General features: G+C 44.9%; 1 protein-coding gene across 1 annotated transcript in view; it reads left to right on the top strand.

The window, feature by feature from the left end:
* The window catches only part of LPAR4 (lysophosphatidic acid receptor 4), a 12,283-nt gene extending 940 nt beyond the window's left edge, over window positions 1-11,343 (top strand). The window contains exon 2 of the mRNA XM_010076903.1: window positions 10,144-11,343. Within this exon, the coding sequence (XP_010075205.1) occupies window positions 10,297-11,343 (1,047 nt within the window). The 5' untranslated portion in view covers window positions 10,144-10,296. The remainder of the gene's footprint in view (window positions 1-10,143) is intronic.
* Window positions 11,344-13,296: the final 1,953 nt, after the last annotated feature.

The following is a 13,296-nucleotide window of genomic DNA, read 5'->3' as shown; positions in this document are numbered from 1 at the left end:
CCCCAGGAGCTCCCCCAGCCCACAGCCCCTGCCCAGACATTGGGCCCCTTCTTGTGTCCCGTTTTCCCAAGACATGATGGCTGCAGCGTTCCGCAGTTTTGTTTCCTCTGCGAACAAAGGAAAGCAGACCGCTGCCGGGAGATTTTAGGTTTTTCAAGATGAAGGGGGCAAACTTGTAAGAAAGTTGAGCAACGGCACATCTTCCGTGTGGGACTAACCGGGTTCGCGTTCCACGCACACAAAGGATCGATGTGGGATGTCAGGGAGGAATGGGGTGAAATCTGCGGAGCCGCAGGCAGGATCTCAGCCCCGGCTGCGCTGCCCTGGTGAGTTGCTATTTCCTCGCTTTCTAAACTCAGCAGAAAAGCATCTAGGTTTCATGTCAGCTCTGGAGGAAAAAAAAAAAAAAGATAAAAAAAAAGAAAAAAAAAAGGGATTGGAGCATTTTCTGAAATCTGAAGGCTCAAATCTGTGGGATAAAACCAGCTGGGGATGGCTCGAGTTGGACGTTTCACTGGAGATGAGCCGTGTTTGTTCTGTACGGGCAGATCTCATTCCTTACTCCAGCCGTGCTAGGGTTGGGATGGGAGAGGCGAATGGTTCTGTTTAAAGTGAGAAAGATGAGCTGCACGTTTTTGGAAAGCAATTACTCTGTGAGCGAGTCCTCCAAGCTGTTGCAGTGGAAGTTGTTAGAGTTCACATCGTAATTCTCATTGTGTCACTGCAGATGACAAGTTAAGGGCTTTTCTATCCCTGGTGTTTGTTTCAGTTTTATGAAAAATATCCCTTTGTTAAGGCTTTTTTTTTTTTTTTTTTTTTGTACTTGAAGTCAGTGTCATAAAGACACTTCAAGCTTAAAAAAGGTTTGTGTATAAATGTGACATAAACTTAGACTTTCAGTTTATAACACTACATGCTTTCAGCTTCATGTAGTGAGAGATCTGGTTCCTACAAACTATATCAAAGATGAAGAGATAAGTTATATATATTATAGTGAAAAAACTTAAGCATTTTATTTCTCACTTTGGCTTTCATTTATGGCTAAAATCTAGTCCTTTTTAAGCTCAGTGCCAAAATTCCATGAGAATAATGCAAATACAGCTCTAAGCAGATAGAAAAACTGGTACCAGAAGTAAAATGAATGATGAACGACATACTTAATCTAAAGATGCAGCTGTTTGGAAGGAATAGGATATAATACAATGTAAGCCCACTGCAGAAGAATCTACAAGAAAAGTTTGAGGTTTTTAATGACACTCCTTAATGTCTGATTGAGAGGAGACAATTGCATGTTTTTCCATTGCTCCCCTACATGAGCAGAACAGCAAAACCCAGAGGGGATGGGGAGAGCAGAGTTCACAGGTCGGTGATGAGGTTGTTCCCCCCTCGCAGCACTTTTCCATCTTCCCCTTGCTAGCATTCTGAAAGCTAAAATAAAACAGGCAGGAAACTAACCTTGGGGCTTTAGAGGGTTCGAAGCCTCTGAATTTTAAAATAAAGTCCTGAAAAACATGGGAGGGAGGAAAGGAGGGGGAGGTTGAGCACACATTGCACTTTAATCCTTTGAGACTAAAAGTGAGACTCCTCCTTCACTGGGGTTAGGTCAATTGATAAAAATCAATGTATTTCGAATTCTGACGCTAGGAGCTCAGCTCCTACATAGGCGGACAAACAGAACTAATAAGTGAACACAGCTACCCATTCACTTTCATTCATTGTAATGAGACAAAAAAACAAAACACAAAAAACCCCAAACCCCAAAAACCTGCACCTCCCGGTTTTCTGAGAAGCAGAAACCGTGCCTGAGCCCCGCAGCGTGTGCCAGGGAGAGGATGCTCTCCCAACTGTGAGATGGTTGCCCTCCTCCAGCCTGCGACCCCATGGCTGCATCATCAGAGCAGGAATTACAGCAATTTTACCCAAAGCTTGGGCCAGATCCTGGGGAAAGGGTGCACTGTAGGAAGGTATCTTCCTTCTGGAACAGAGGGTGAGGGAGGATCACTCCCTGGCGAGAGCGGTACATGGCAAAACAGTTTGGGACTGGGTTGTCGTGGTGCTGCCTTGGCACTAACAGCATGGCTGCTTGCAGCCACACTTATTTGTGCCAATGTTTGGGATGCATCTGTGCAGGCTGCAGCTGACTCTGGCTAAAGCATGTTGGAATTTCTGGTCTCTATTTACCCATGTCCAAGAGCTGCTGGCCAGGCACACACCGATGATATGGTGGTCCCAGCCCCATGGCTCACACAGGGCTCCAGGGTCACAAACAAGACCCTGGTGAGCCTGTCCCCAGGCTGGGATGGCTGAGGATGGCTGCTGGAGCACACATCCAGCCTCTGGAGGTCTTTCCAGGTCAAGTGTGTGTGCAGAGACTCTCTCTGCTCCTCCACACTTCGCTCCTCCTCTGTAAATAAGGATCCGGTTTAGTCTCGGGGATGGGGAGCCACCGCCTTTCACAAAAGGCAAATTCTCTCCCTGAAAAGAGGAGCTCTTTATTCGGGAGGACAGACAGTGGCTCTGCGAGGCTTCCTCCAATGCACCATCTTCTCCGCTCATCCCATAAAAGGGGATAAAGATCCACATGGCTTCGGAGCCAAACTAGCCCGAGCTGACCCCAGCCACAAGGAAAGTTTTCTGAATTATTTGTAATGGTTTGGTTTGGTTTTGTAAAAAGGGAAAGTCTCTTTACCTTGGCAAGTGAAACTGAGTGACATCCCTCAGTCCCTAAGCCCCCCAAAGGCTGCATCACAGCAGACTGCTTTCTCCATACATAACATGCTCTCGTAATATTTTAAGTACCTATTAGGCCTGAAAATAGACAGCCACAAGAAAAGGTCTTATTTTAATCTAATATTATTCCCATTTTAATTTCTTGAACCTGCAGATAATGCACCATCTTCCACCCCAGCATGCATCTGCTTGTACATGGTAAATGGAAATCCCCATATTTAGCAGTAAAAGCAGCATCCCTATAACAGTGCCAAAATATCATTCCCCTTCTCTCATCTCATTGTTAGAAATCTGATTTCCAAGAAACTTCACTACAGAAATATCACTCACTGGCTGAGATACGATATTTTTGCACTGCAAAGACATTTCTTATTTATTTTAACACATTAGTACAAATCTACCCTCTGTAGTCCTTACCAAAAAACAGCACATCTGTGCTTCCTCCCGCATCCTTTCATTGCACACCACTGAATACTTCTCGAGACCCTAACATTTTTCCCCAGAAGGGAGATGGCATGAAAACCCCAGTCATGCCTCCAAATCAGCAAAAATTTATTGCTTGGAAAGGTGCCCGGAGGAGAGCCCAGCAGCTCCGGGAGGGGACCGCACATCCCCAGCACTCGGAGCAAATGGGACTCAGGCTGACAACACCCACCCAGTCCATCCAGCTGTCAGAAGAGAGTTCTCCAACCTTCCCCTTTCTCCCCCCAGAATAAAGCAGTCTGAGAGAACAAAGCCCTATTTTATCAACTCCCTCCAGTAAATAAAGGCAGGGCACAGATCCTGCGAGGTCCTGAGCGCCAGAGCAAAGCAGAGATTGCCTCTTGCGCTGCTGGAGGACCCTGCTCAGCACCCGCACTGCCTTGCACCCAGTTCAGCTTGCAAAAACCTGACATGGGTGTTTGTGCTGCGCTGCTGGATGGAAGCTTGTTGGTGCTAATGTATGCCAGGAAAAAAAAAAAAAAAAAGCAGCCTATAATTTTTGGATAAACAGAGGTGAAAGTTCAGCTCTCCTGCTTCAGTAAAGGGTGTGCAGAGGAACCAGCCCGGAGGCAGGGTCCTGGGCGAGGGCTGTCAGAGGAGGCTGGGGTGAAAGGAGGGCTTCATGGGCTGCAGGCGCCGAGAAAAGGCAACAAGGAGCCAGAAAGCCAGGCAATCGCCGAGGAACCGCTGGAAATGGTGTCGGAGAAAGCGCAGAAAGGAAGCTTGTTGGGCAGGACGCTGGCTGGAAAGCGTTTTGGAACCGTAAGCAAATAAACCCAGTCCTGTTGTTGGATTCCCCAGTGGTTCAGGGAAACAGGACTCTCTTATTTTTGATTTTCTTTTTTTTCTTAACCACACTTTGTAAATAAACAGGGCTACATCAAAGACACAGCTACCTCCATCACCAGCTTCTGCTCCTGAGCAAAAACAACCTGTAAAGCTTCAAGTGTTGGGTCAAACCATGGAACTCTGCTTTTCATCAGTTCATCAGTTTTTTCTTTGCATCTAAATCTTCTCTTACCAGGATCTCTACTGCATCCAGCAACGCTATTCTAAAGCAATCTCCCCTTAGTGAGACCTGAGGGTCAAAAAAACCATTTCTACAGTCCATCATCAGACTGAGGTTCCTTTGCAAGAAAAAATGTCCTTCTTACAACAGGAAAATAATGCAAACTTTGCTGGGGAGTTTGGGGTGAATTCTGTCATTTCTGGGCTGTGGACCAGCCCCTCTGAAGGCCATAGTGGATGGGGAGGGCCAAAGCACTTCAAGGGTTAAAGGGATGATGTAAATGGAGATAGACATTCCCAGTGAAAACAAAAAGAGAGTCATGCCCTGAGGATCTGGGGCTGAATGTGGGGCAAGGCAGCTCGCTATTCTCTTCAGAAGGAAACATTTTAATTAGCTCAATACAAAACAGATACAGCCCAGAGAAGTCACCACCAGCAGGAAATGCTTTGTAATCTCAAAGGACAGTTAGGAGACAACTGGCTGTACTGACCAACTTAAAAAAAAAAGAAAAAAAAAAAAAGAAAGAAAAGAAAAAAGGAGAGCACCTTTAGGACTAGGTCCAATACGCTCAGATTTCCGCTTCCCCACTCTGTCTTGGAAAATAATTAAATTGAGGTCTTGCTGCAGTTTGTTCGCTGACTTCCAGGCAACAGAAAGGAGCTGTTGGACTTGGAGGGTCTGTGAGGTCCCTGGAGAGCCAAAGACACCCAGGCACGGAGGAACAGAGCAGCCCCGCGCTCCCACCCCATCCCAGCAGGTCCCTGGGGTGGCTCCTGGTGGCTGTGCAAAGGGACGTGCCCCACGGGGTGTTTTGGTGGAGTTCTGTCAATGAGGATTTGAAAAGCAGATGGTGAAACCTGGCTGACCGAAACCACCCCGAGTAATTTGCCATTTCACCTTCCTACCAGGTGCAGGGACGTTGTTACACCCAGGGCAAATCCTGGGGCATGAAGGTAGGATGGCACCAGAGACGCTCACACAATTGGTGTCAGAGCCATGAATAAGAGCCTTCCTGCCTTGGCTTTTATGCTAATCATCAGAAAACCTCCCCCTTGTGCCCAGCCTACCATCCAGGCATTCACTCCGATAAAACACAGGGAAGAATGGCTCTTTGAAGCCACAGAAACCTTCACTGGACTTCAAAGTCACCCTTCTGTCTACTTCTTCCCTACTGTTCTCAAATACATCACTTAGGATTAGGCAATGAAAGAGATTAAAGCATTTCTCCATACAGTCAATAGTGCTTTGTTTACTGCCAGCCGCTTTGCTTCCCACTGTCTAATCCCCCCCCTTTCTCCTGCTCCTGCTGCACAGGGGAACAGAACATAGGCAGAGGTTACTGGGCGACGGTGGGGAGCTGGGGGAGGATGGAGAGCCCACAGCAATTTGGCAGGTGGGTCAGTTTAAAAGGCAACCCCAGACTTGGTGTCCCAAGCCATTTCCCATCCCCAGCCATTTCCCTGCAGCAGCAACTCTTGCTGGTACCAGTACAGCTTTCCATAAGCCCTCACTGGTGGCACTGGGAAAAAGGAGCCAGCATCGCTGGGTGACACAGTCCCTGCCCTGTCAGCCTCCGAAAGGGAAAAGCCAGCAGCCAGATTCCCCCAAAATTAAGCTTTGTTCTTATAACTGCTTTTTGTTAACGCTCTCAAAGTTCTTTGCAACCAAAAATAACGAGTGAAAGTTTTATTGGAAAGGGAAAGTACGAGTAGGTGGAGATGCTGCTGCAGGCGCGGAGGTAGTGCAGGAGCGGCAAAGCACGGGGGATCTCCGCGGTGGGACGGGTTTGTTGCGTTTTCCATCACTGCTTTGCTTTCTTTGAATTCAGGTTTTGTGGTTTTCAAGTGAACGTTTGTAAGCCTTTAGAAATGACATCTCGGTGGTGGTATGATTCCTCATTAGCACTGCCATAGAATTGTCATAAATCTTTAATTTTTCAGGTAGAAAAAGGTTCCTGTTTGTCTAGTACGTCCATATTGAAACAGTTGCCATGTATCTCACCTTACCTACAGTACTTAGTCTGGAAGAATCCAAGTCCTACAGCCTTATGCAAAATTATCATTTATGCAAAAAAAAAAAAATCTTCAAAACAACCAACAACTCCCCCCGCCCCAAACCAACAAAACCTTTTTTGAGCCTTCCACATAATTAAAGGGGAATGAAGGAGGGAAACAAAACCCCAGAAACTGAAGAAGTGACAGAGTTTGTGGCTGTAAAACCCAAACCCTGGGCTCAGCACTGGGAGCGAGTTACACACCCTGTGATCATCGGACCAACGGGGAAATGAAAACCCTCTAATGAATGTCGTTCTTGTCGAGAGAAGGCATAAAGCGCACGCTGTGCCCAAGGAAAATACTTATTTATTTCCAAGGTCAGGGTCTGAGACCATATCAAAACACAACACATGCTGCCATAACCTTCAGATTTTTCTGGACAAACCCCAGCGAACTCCCGCAAACCCACCGTCCCCACCTTTAGATCCATCAGGTTTTGGCTTCTGTGCCTGGAAAACCTTTGTCTCTCAAGATTTAGAGATAACCTGAGTTATAATCTAGAAAGAAATCCTTCAGACGTGGAAGATTTTCTCCTTCGGTCTGTATTAGACATCACAAGAAAAGGCTTTGTGGTGTTTAGTTATTTATATGAACACACACAGTGGATGTCCTACATATCCAGACTGATAGTCTTACATCTCATAAGAAGGAGAAAGAAAACGGGAAGATGCACAAATGTCAGTCCCAAACTTCAGGATGGTTCTTCTGACCTCAGTTTGGTGGACTTGAGAACAGGACATGTACAAAGCGGAAAGAATGGGATTAGTGGAATTACAGAATCTGATTTTGAAGCGTGCTTTTCACCTGCAGTAATTCTTTCCACTAACAAACGGTTGATCTGAACTAAGGTGCAAGCTGGCTGTTTGGAAGATTTCTTGGTATGCCAAGAGGAGGAAATAAAAGAATTACAAACAGGATACTTGCACACTGTAGGAAGCCATACGTAGGGGTTTTCCCTTATTTTCAGTACGTGGAAGATGGGGATAGCTCTACAATAAAAGGCAAATTGGAGCAAACCCTGTCAGCTGCTTTGCTGAACCCCACTTCTGACTCTGAGAGGAACAGGGCTACGTGAGCGAGGGCTGCTGTGGGTTTGCTTGTACCATCCCTGCTACGAGAGAGGCTCTTCCCAGTGTCACCACATGAAACAGGCTGTGTATCCCGTCACAGCTCCACTGCTGACAACAGCTACGTTCCTCCCCTCGTGTACTGCCCCCCATGTCCGATACAGGATTTAAAGTTTCAGCCTGCCTGAAAAACAACAGAAATGTGGTTTTCTTTGGAGTCACTTAACTCAGCATTTCAAAGTGTATTGCTCAGTTTCTCCCCCCTGGCGAGGCAATAGCAGCAGTGGACATGGTGCACACCACGAGCATCCTACTGCTTTCATCTTCGGTGGAAGGGAAGGAAAGGGAATTTCACATTCAGAAAACTAAACCTGTAGACTCACGCTGCAGCATTTAAAGCACATGGCGGAGTTTCAAAGCAACTTGTCAGCCTGTTTAAACACCTGGGTGTTAGGTAGGTAAACAGCCCAGGCTGTATTTTAAAGACCGTAACTTAGCGAGACAATTGCTGGCAGGCGGTTCCCACAGACTTCCACACCAGAAAAACCGGTATTTGACCTTGTGGCTGTCTGATGCCGAGCAGGGAAAAAAAGAATCGAGTGATTGAGCATCTTTTCTCCCGTGTAAGGAGTATCTGGGTCAGGCTGCTGGCAGATAGCAGAGGCAAGGATTTCAAAGCTGCCTTTCAAACCTGCTGCATCAGGCGGTGTTTGGAGGAACAGCCAAAATCCTGGGCTGTGTGCACGGGTTGGAAAGTGGGGTTTCCATTGACCTCCCAGGCACCTGGCTGTGCGAGGTTTCAAAGGACACCCAATCCCTCTCAAACCTCCCCAGTGAGGACCCAGAAAAAGCCTGGACCCGGAGTCTGGCACACCTGGTTTTTACACACTGCCGGAGAAAAGGGTCTGCTTAGGGAGGTTGCATTTCAGTAAAAACAAAAATTGCTCCTGATGGAGATAACATGCAGTCTCTTTCTTTACCGAAGCAGAGTTACAAGCCAAGAATTTAATGCATTAGGCTGAGGTTTAAGCTAAGAGGCAAGGCTATCCTGTCTGAGCTAACGTGCACTTTTGAGTCTAAATTCTTGCTTAAAGGCATTGTAGGTGAGACTGTTTGTTTGGATCACTACCTATTCAAAGCAAGCACACCTTTGAGATTTTAGTATTTAAATGCATGGTATCTTCTTTAGGTCATTCCATAATAAAGTTTATTTAATTATTAATTTAGCAGGAAAAACACTGAGATGAGCGCAAAAGCGCAAAGGGGCACAAGGAACGTTTTGCTCCCCTCCACAGCCTGTTCCCTACCCTGGCATCTGTCCCCAAAGCCGTGTAGTTTGCACAATGAAGTCTTTGCTTACACGTGCTCTAGAGAAAGCCCCAGGGTGGGCTTGGTCTCCTCTGTCATTGCCCCACCATCACCAGCAATCAGATAAGGGCATTGCTACCGCTTTGAACGGTTGCTAACACGGTTGCTAACACGGGGTATGATCGCAAATGTGTCACTCAAAATGCAACTGAAACCAAGGAAGAATTTACTAAATTGTCAGAGGATCACTTTCTGGAAAGGATCCTGCTCTTTGCAAGGGTTTAATCTCTCTAAATTACTCCACACTTACAGCTACTAAGATGTTTCATAGATTACAAAGCCATTACAAACTTTGTTTTGTGTCTGGTCTGCTGTATTTTACAAGGCAAAGGTCTTTCCCTTAGTCAACCCACTTAACTCCACATCTCCAAGATGTGCTGACTGCTGTGCCCACATCCCAACTCACAAACCCTTCTCGCTCCAACAGGGAGACTTCCCAACTGCTTGTTCTCACGGGCCTTAAAAACAATTCTTAGAAGAGCGATACGAGAACATGAGAGTTCAGAAGGCACTTATTTCCAACAACTTCCAAGTTTACACCAACTCTATGCTTCTCTAAAGCTTGCTGAATTGGGATCAATTCTTATGGGAGCGGAGTTTGTGAGATTTCCTGAACTTCAGTTTCTGAACCTTGACAAAGAGTAGAAATGAAGCTGTCGGTACAGCTTAGAGGAGTCCTTGCTGCAAAGCATTTTACATTCACAAAAAATTCCTTTTGAAAGCGATATCATTTTTGCAGGAATTTTTAAGGAAAAAAGTGCAACATTTTCCAAAAGTAGCAAGCATACCTTTGGAAAGTATTTAAAAAAAATATTTCTGAAATAAAACATTTCAGTTTTTCACTTTGAAAAAACACGTGCAAGGATGCTCCTATATTCAACTAGAAAAAAGGCAAAGCAGTAGTTTGTCAATGTAAGCTTTGGGTTTTTTTTTTTAAAAACTTTGCATGAAAAAATATTGAAACCCCATAGAACTTCAGTTTCTGCACAGTTAAAAGCAAACTCTAAAATTTCCCACTTCTTTCTCCTCGTGTTACAAGTTGAGGTGAACCTCTCAGACTGTTTGATTCTATACCTGGGCAATATCGTGGGTCCATGATTTCTTTCCAAACACGCTGGGCCAGTTCCATCTCAAATTTTAAAGAAAACCCTTTCCAAGTGGAAAGTTGGAATTAGCAGGCACTCTCCTTCCAATAGAAGGATGAGGGAGTGATGGAGGAAGGAAAGGAAAGGCTGAGTACAGTAGCTGCTGTATTCAACTTTGAAAAAATCCCAATAATAGTGGGATTTATAAAGACTACCTTGTAAACTAATTACTGGTCTTGTTTGCACACCTGTTCATTTGGGAAGGAGAGAGCACATACTCTCTCGCACGGCCACGTTAGGCGATAGCAGGCTACAAGACTGATGGCTTCTATTTCTCTCTCCTTTAGAATGAAAGGATTCATGATGGAGACATGGTAGCAAGGCGTCAAGCAACCCTTCTGGAATGTGTCTCTTCAGGAAGAGAAGAGATCGCTGCTTTATTTTATGGATGTCACTGAAGTAGACTTTGAAGTTCTTTGGAAACACATCACAAACCTGGCATGGGAAACCACAGCAACAATCATACCTGTTTGACAGATGATTCCTTCAAGTACAACTTGTACGGAGCCGTGTACAGCGTGGTCTTCATCCTTGGTTTGATTACTAACTGCGCCTCCCTCTTTGTTTTCTGCTTCCGGATGAAAATGCGGAGTGAAACGGCCATTTTCATGACAAATCTGGCTGTTTCCGATTTGCTTTTTGTCTTCACTTTGCCATTTAAAATTTTTTATAATTTCAACAGGCATTGGCCTTTTGGAGACAGCTTGTGCAAGATTTCTGGCACGGCATTTCTCACTAACATCTATGGGAGCATGCTGTTCCTCACCTGCATCAGTGTTGACCGTTTCCTTGCTATTGTCTATCCATTCCGATCTCGCACCATTAGGACCAGGAGAAATTCTGCCATAGTCTGTGCTGGTGTGTGGATACTGGTCCTCAGCGGTGGAATTTCAGCTTCGTTGTTCTCAACAACCAACGTTTCCAACACCAGCACAACCTGTTTCGAAGGTTTTTCCAAGCGCATCTGGAAAACCTATTTATCCAAGATCACTATATTTATTGAAGTGGTAGGATTCATAATTCCTTTGCTACTCAACCTCACGTGTTCTTCTTTAGTTCTGAGGACTCTCCGGAAACCTGCCACCTTGTCTCAGATCGGGACAAACAAAGAGAAAGTATTGAAAATGATCATTGTGCATGTGGCCATTTTTGTCGTGTGCTTTGTGCCTTACAACTCCATCCTCTTCTTGTACGCTCTGGTGCGGTCCCAAACCATAGCAAATTGCTCCTTGGAGAGGTTTGCGAGGACCATGTACCCCATCACGTTGTGCATCGCAACAATGAACTGCTGCTTTGACCCATTCATCTACTACTTCACATCAGAATCCTTCCAGAAATCCTTCAACATAAAAACCCAGATAAAAATGGATTCTCTTTTCAAGACTGAGACACCTCTCACAAAGACTGCGCTACCAGCACCGCGGGATGAAATAAGTGACCAGGCTATTACAAATGGAGGAGACCCCACATCTGAATCGCATTTCTAGCAAGTTGTTTAACCATGGAGTTATCCTCCGTTGACTTTTGATTAACACCAAGTGTGAATTAGCTGGTTCAGAATACGTGGGTTCACACATGGTGTTAATGAAAAAAAGTTGCTGGGGGTTAACTGCACAGGTAAACAAATCCTTTTGCTGCAATGGTCCCATCAGATCCAACAGGCAAACATGAAATATAAAAATCCCGATGGATGTCCCTTTGGAGATTATGGATGAGTGAAAATGTGTGCACCATCTAAGAAGGGAACAGAACAGCTGCTTTAATCAGAAGATACCAACATTTGGCATTTTTTTTTACCTGGCAGCTGACATGGGAACAGTTGGGAAATAGAAAATTCAATTTTCTTAGAGATGCCTGCCAATATTTCATGCCTTCTAGAGATGCGTCATCATATGTTAACTCTAAGTTCACACAATATGTATGTTTGCTTAAAAAGGCATAATAAAAGCTTTGGCTTTTCCTTATTTCACTGCAAGAGTACACAGCCTGGTTTTACTAGATACAGGAATGCTGACTGTATTGTATGGAGAGGTTTGAAGTGTAAATAATTGCTTTGAAAGTAGGCAAAACAGTTGCTTGGTGATAGAAGAGAAAAAAAGATAATAAGAGAGAAGAATAATTTATAATGCAGTTTTGAAATAAGAAGTTTCATTTTTGTTAGATTAAGCTGCCTTTTAATTTATTTTAAATGTCACCTCTAGGGAGAAGTAAAGAGCTCGTTACTGCTCCATTGCACCTGGGCTTTTATGTCCCAGGAGATTCTATGGGACTATTTCTGGTAAGGGCTAGACGATAAAGCCAGCTGGGAGGGAGGGCCTGAACCCCGGAGTTCCTGCAAGGGCAGATCCCTGACACGGAAACTGAGCGCAGCGGAGGGGCTGAGGAACCCCAAAGTGCCGACCCTCCCAGAAAGCTCGTTTGGATACAATTGGTGTCAGAGCATCCAATTAAGAGAAGATTTGTAAGTGATTGCTTGCTGGGTTTTGCCATACATTCAACTAGTTAAACCAGAGGCTCTCAGAGTAATTCCAAAAGAAAAGTAAAACACGTTAGCTGCACTCTTTGCTTAGCTGGTTACAACAGTGTTTTCTTGTTTTTCAATTTATTACATATCCTGCATTTCCTTTTACAGATATATAGAAATATCTGGAATGTGAACTATCTGTATGCCATCACATGTACTAGCTGGTTCGTTTCTCCAGCCATCGTTCCACGTTTGAAGCTGACCTGCCCTTAACAGGCTGATTCATTCTGGAGGGCAGGACACGTAAATGAGAAAAACAATCTAACTCGGAAAAGGATGAAGTTACGACTTGTTAGATCAGTAACCTACTTTTTCCACAGTACAGCACAAAGCTACTTCTTAGGACTATGTTGCCAAAAAGAAGACAGACAAAATATTAATTGAACAGCTGTTTTCCACTCAGCTATTTATCTCCAGTCTCGCGATCAAGCCTCACGCGACACTGCGAGCTGCACACCAAACGGGATTACTGCTTAAAGCAATCAGGGGTTTTAAAATGGAGAAAGAATTCTGCTGCAAAAAAAATGTTAATGCTTCAAAGGGAGTATTTATTTAGCACTACATTCACTTTGAAAAAAAATGTTGTCTGCTTACTAAGGCCAGGATAGAGCCCAGAGATCAGTCCATTTTAGCCCTAAAAGCGACTGTTGCTTATCCAGTGCCCCTGGCTTTGGCCTCTTACTGCAGAGAAAATCGACTCATTATGTGCAGGAAGGATGAGAGCAGCCAAACTATTACATCTCAGCTTTAAGTTACAGCTGCATTGACTAGAAACTCGCACACCAGACTGGCTCGGGAGATTTTTGCTGTGTATTAAAGCCTCAGACAACACCGCTTGGGAGCAGAAACAAAAGGCGAAAACAAGGACAGATCAAACTAGTTGGTGGCAGATGTGGCAGGACAAGGGCACAATCGA

This window comes from Pterocles gutturalis, unplaced genomic scaffold (genome assembly GCF_000699245.1).
Source record: "Pterocles gutturalis isolate BGI_N339 unplaced genomic scaffold, ASM69924v1 scaffold7393, whole genome shotgun sequence".
Lineage (NCBI taxonomy): Eukaryota > Metazoa > Chordata > Aves > Pterocliformes > Pteroclidae > Pterocles > Pterocles gutturalis.
The sequence above is the reverse complement of the archived record's forward strand: the minus strand, read 5'-3'. Positions and strand labels throughout refer to the sequence as shown.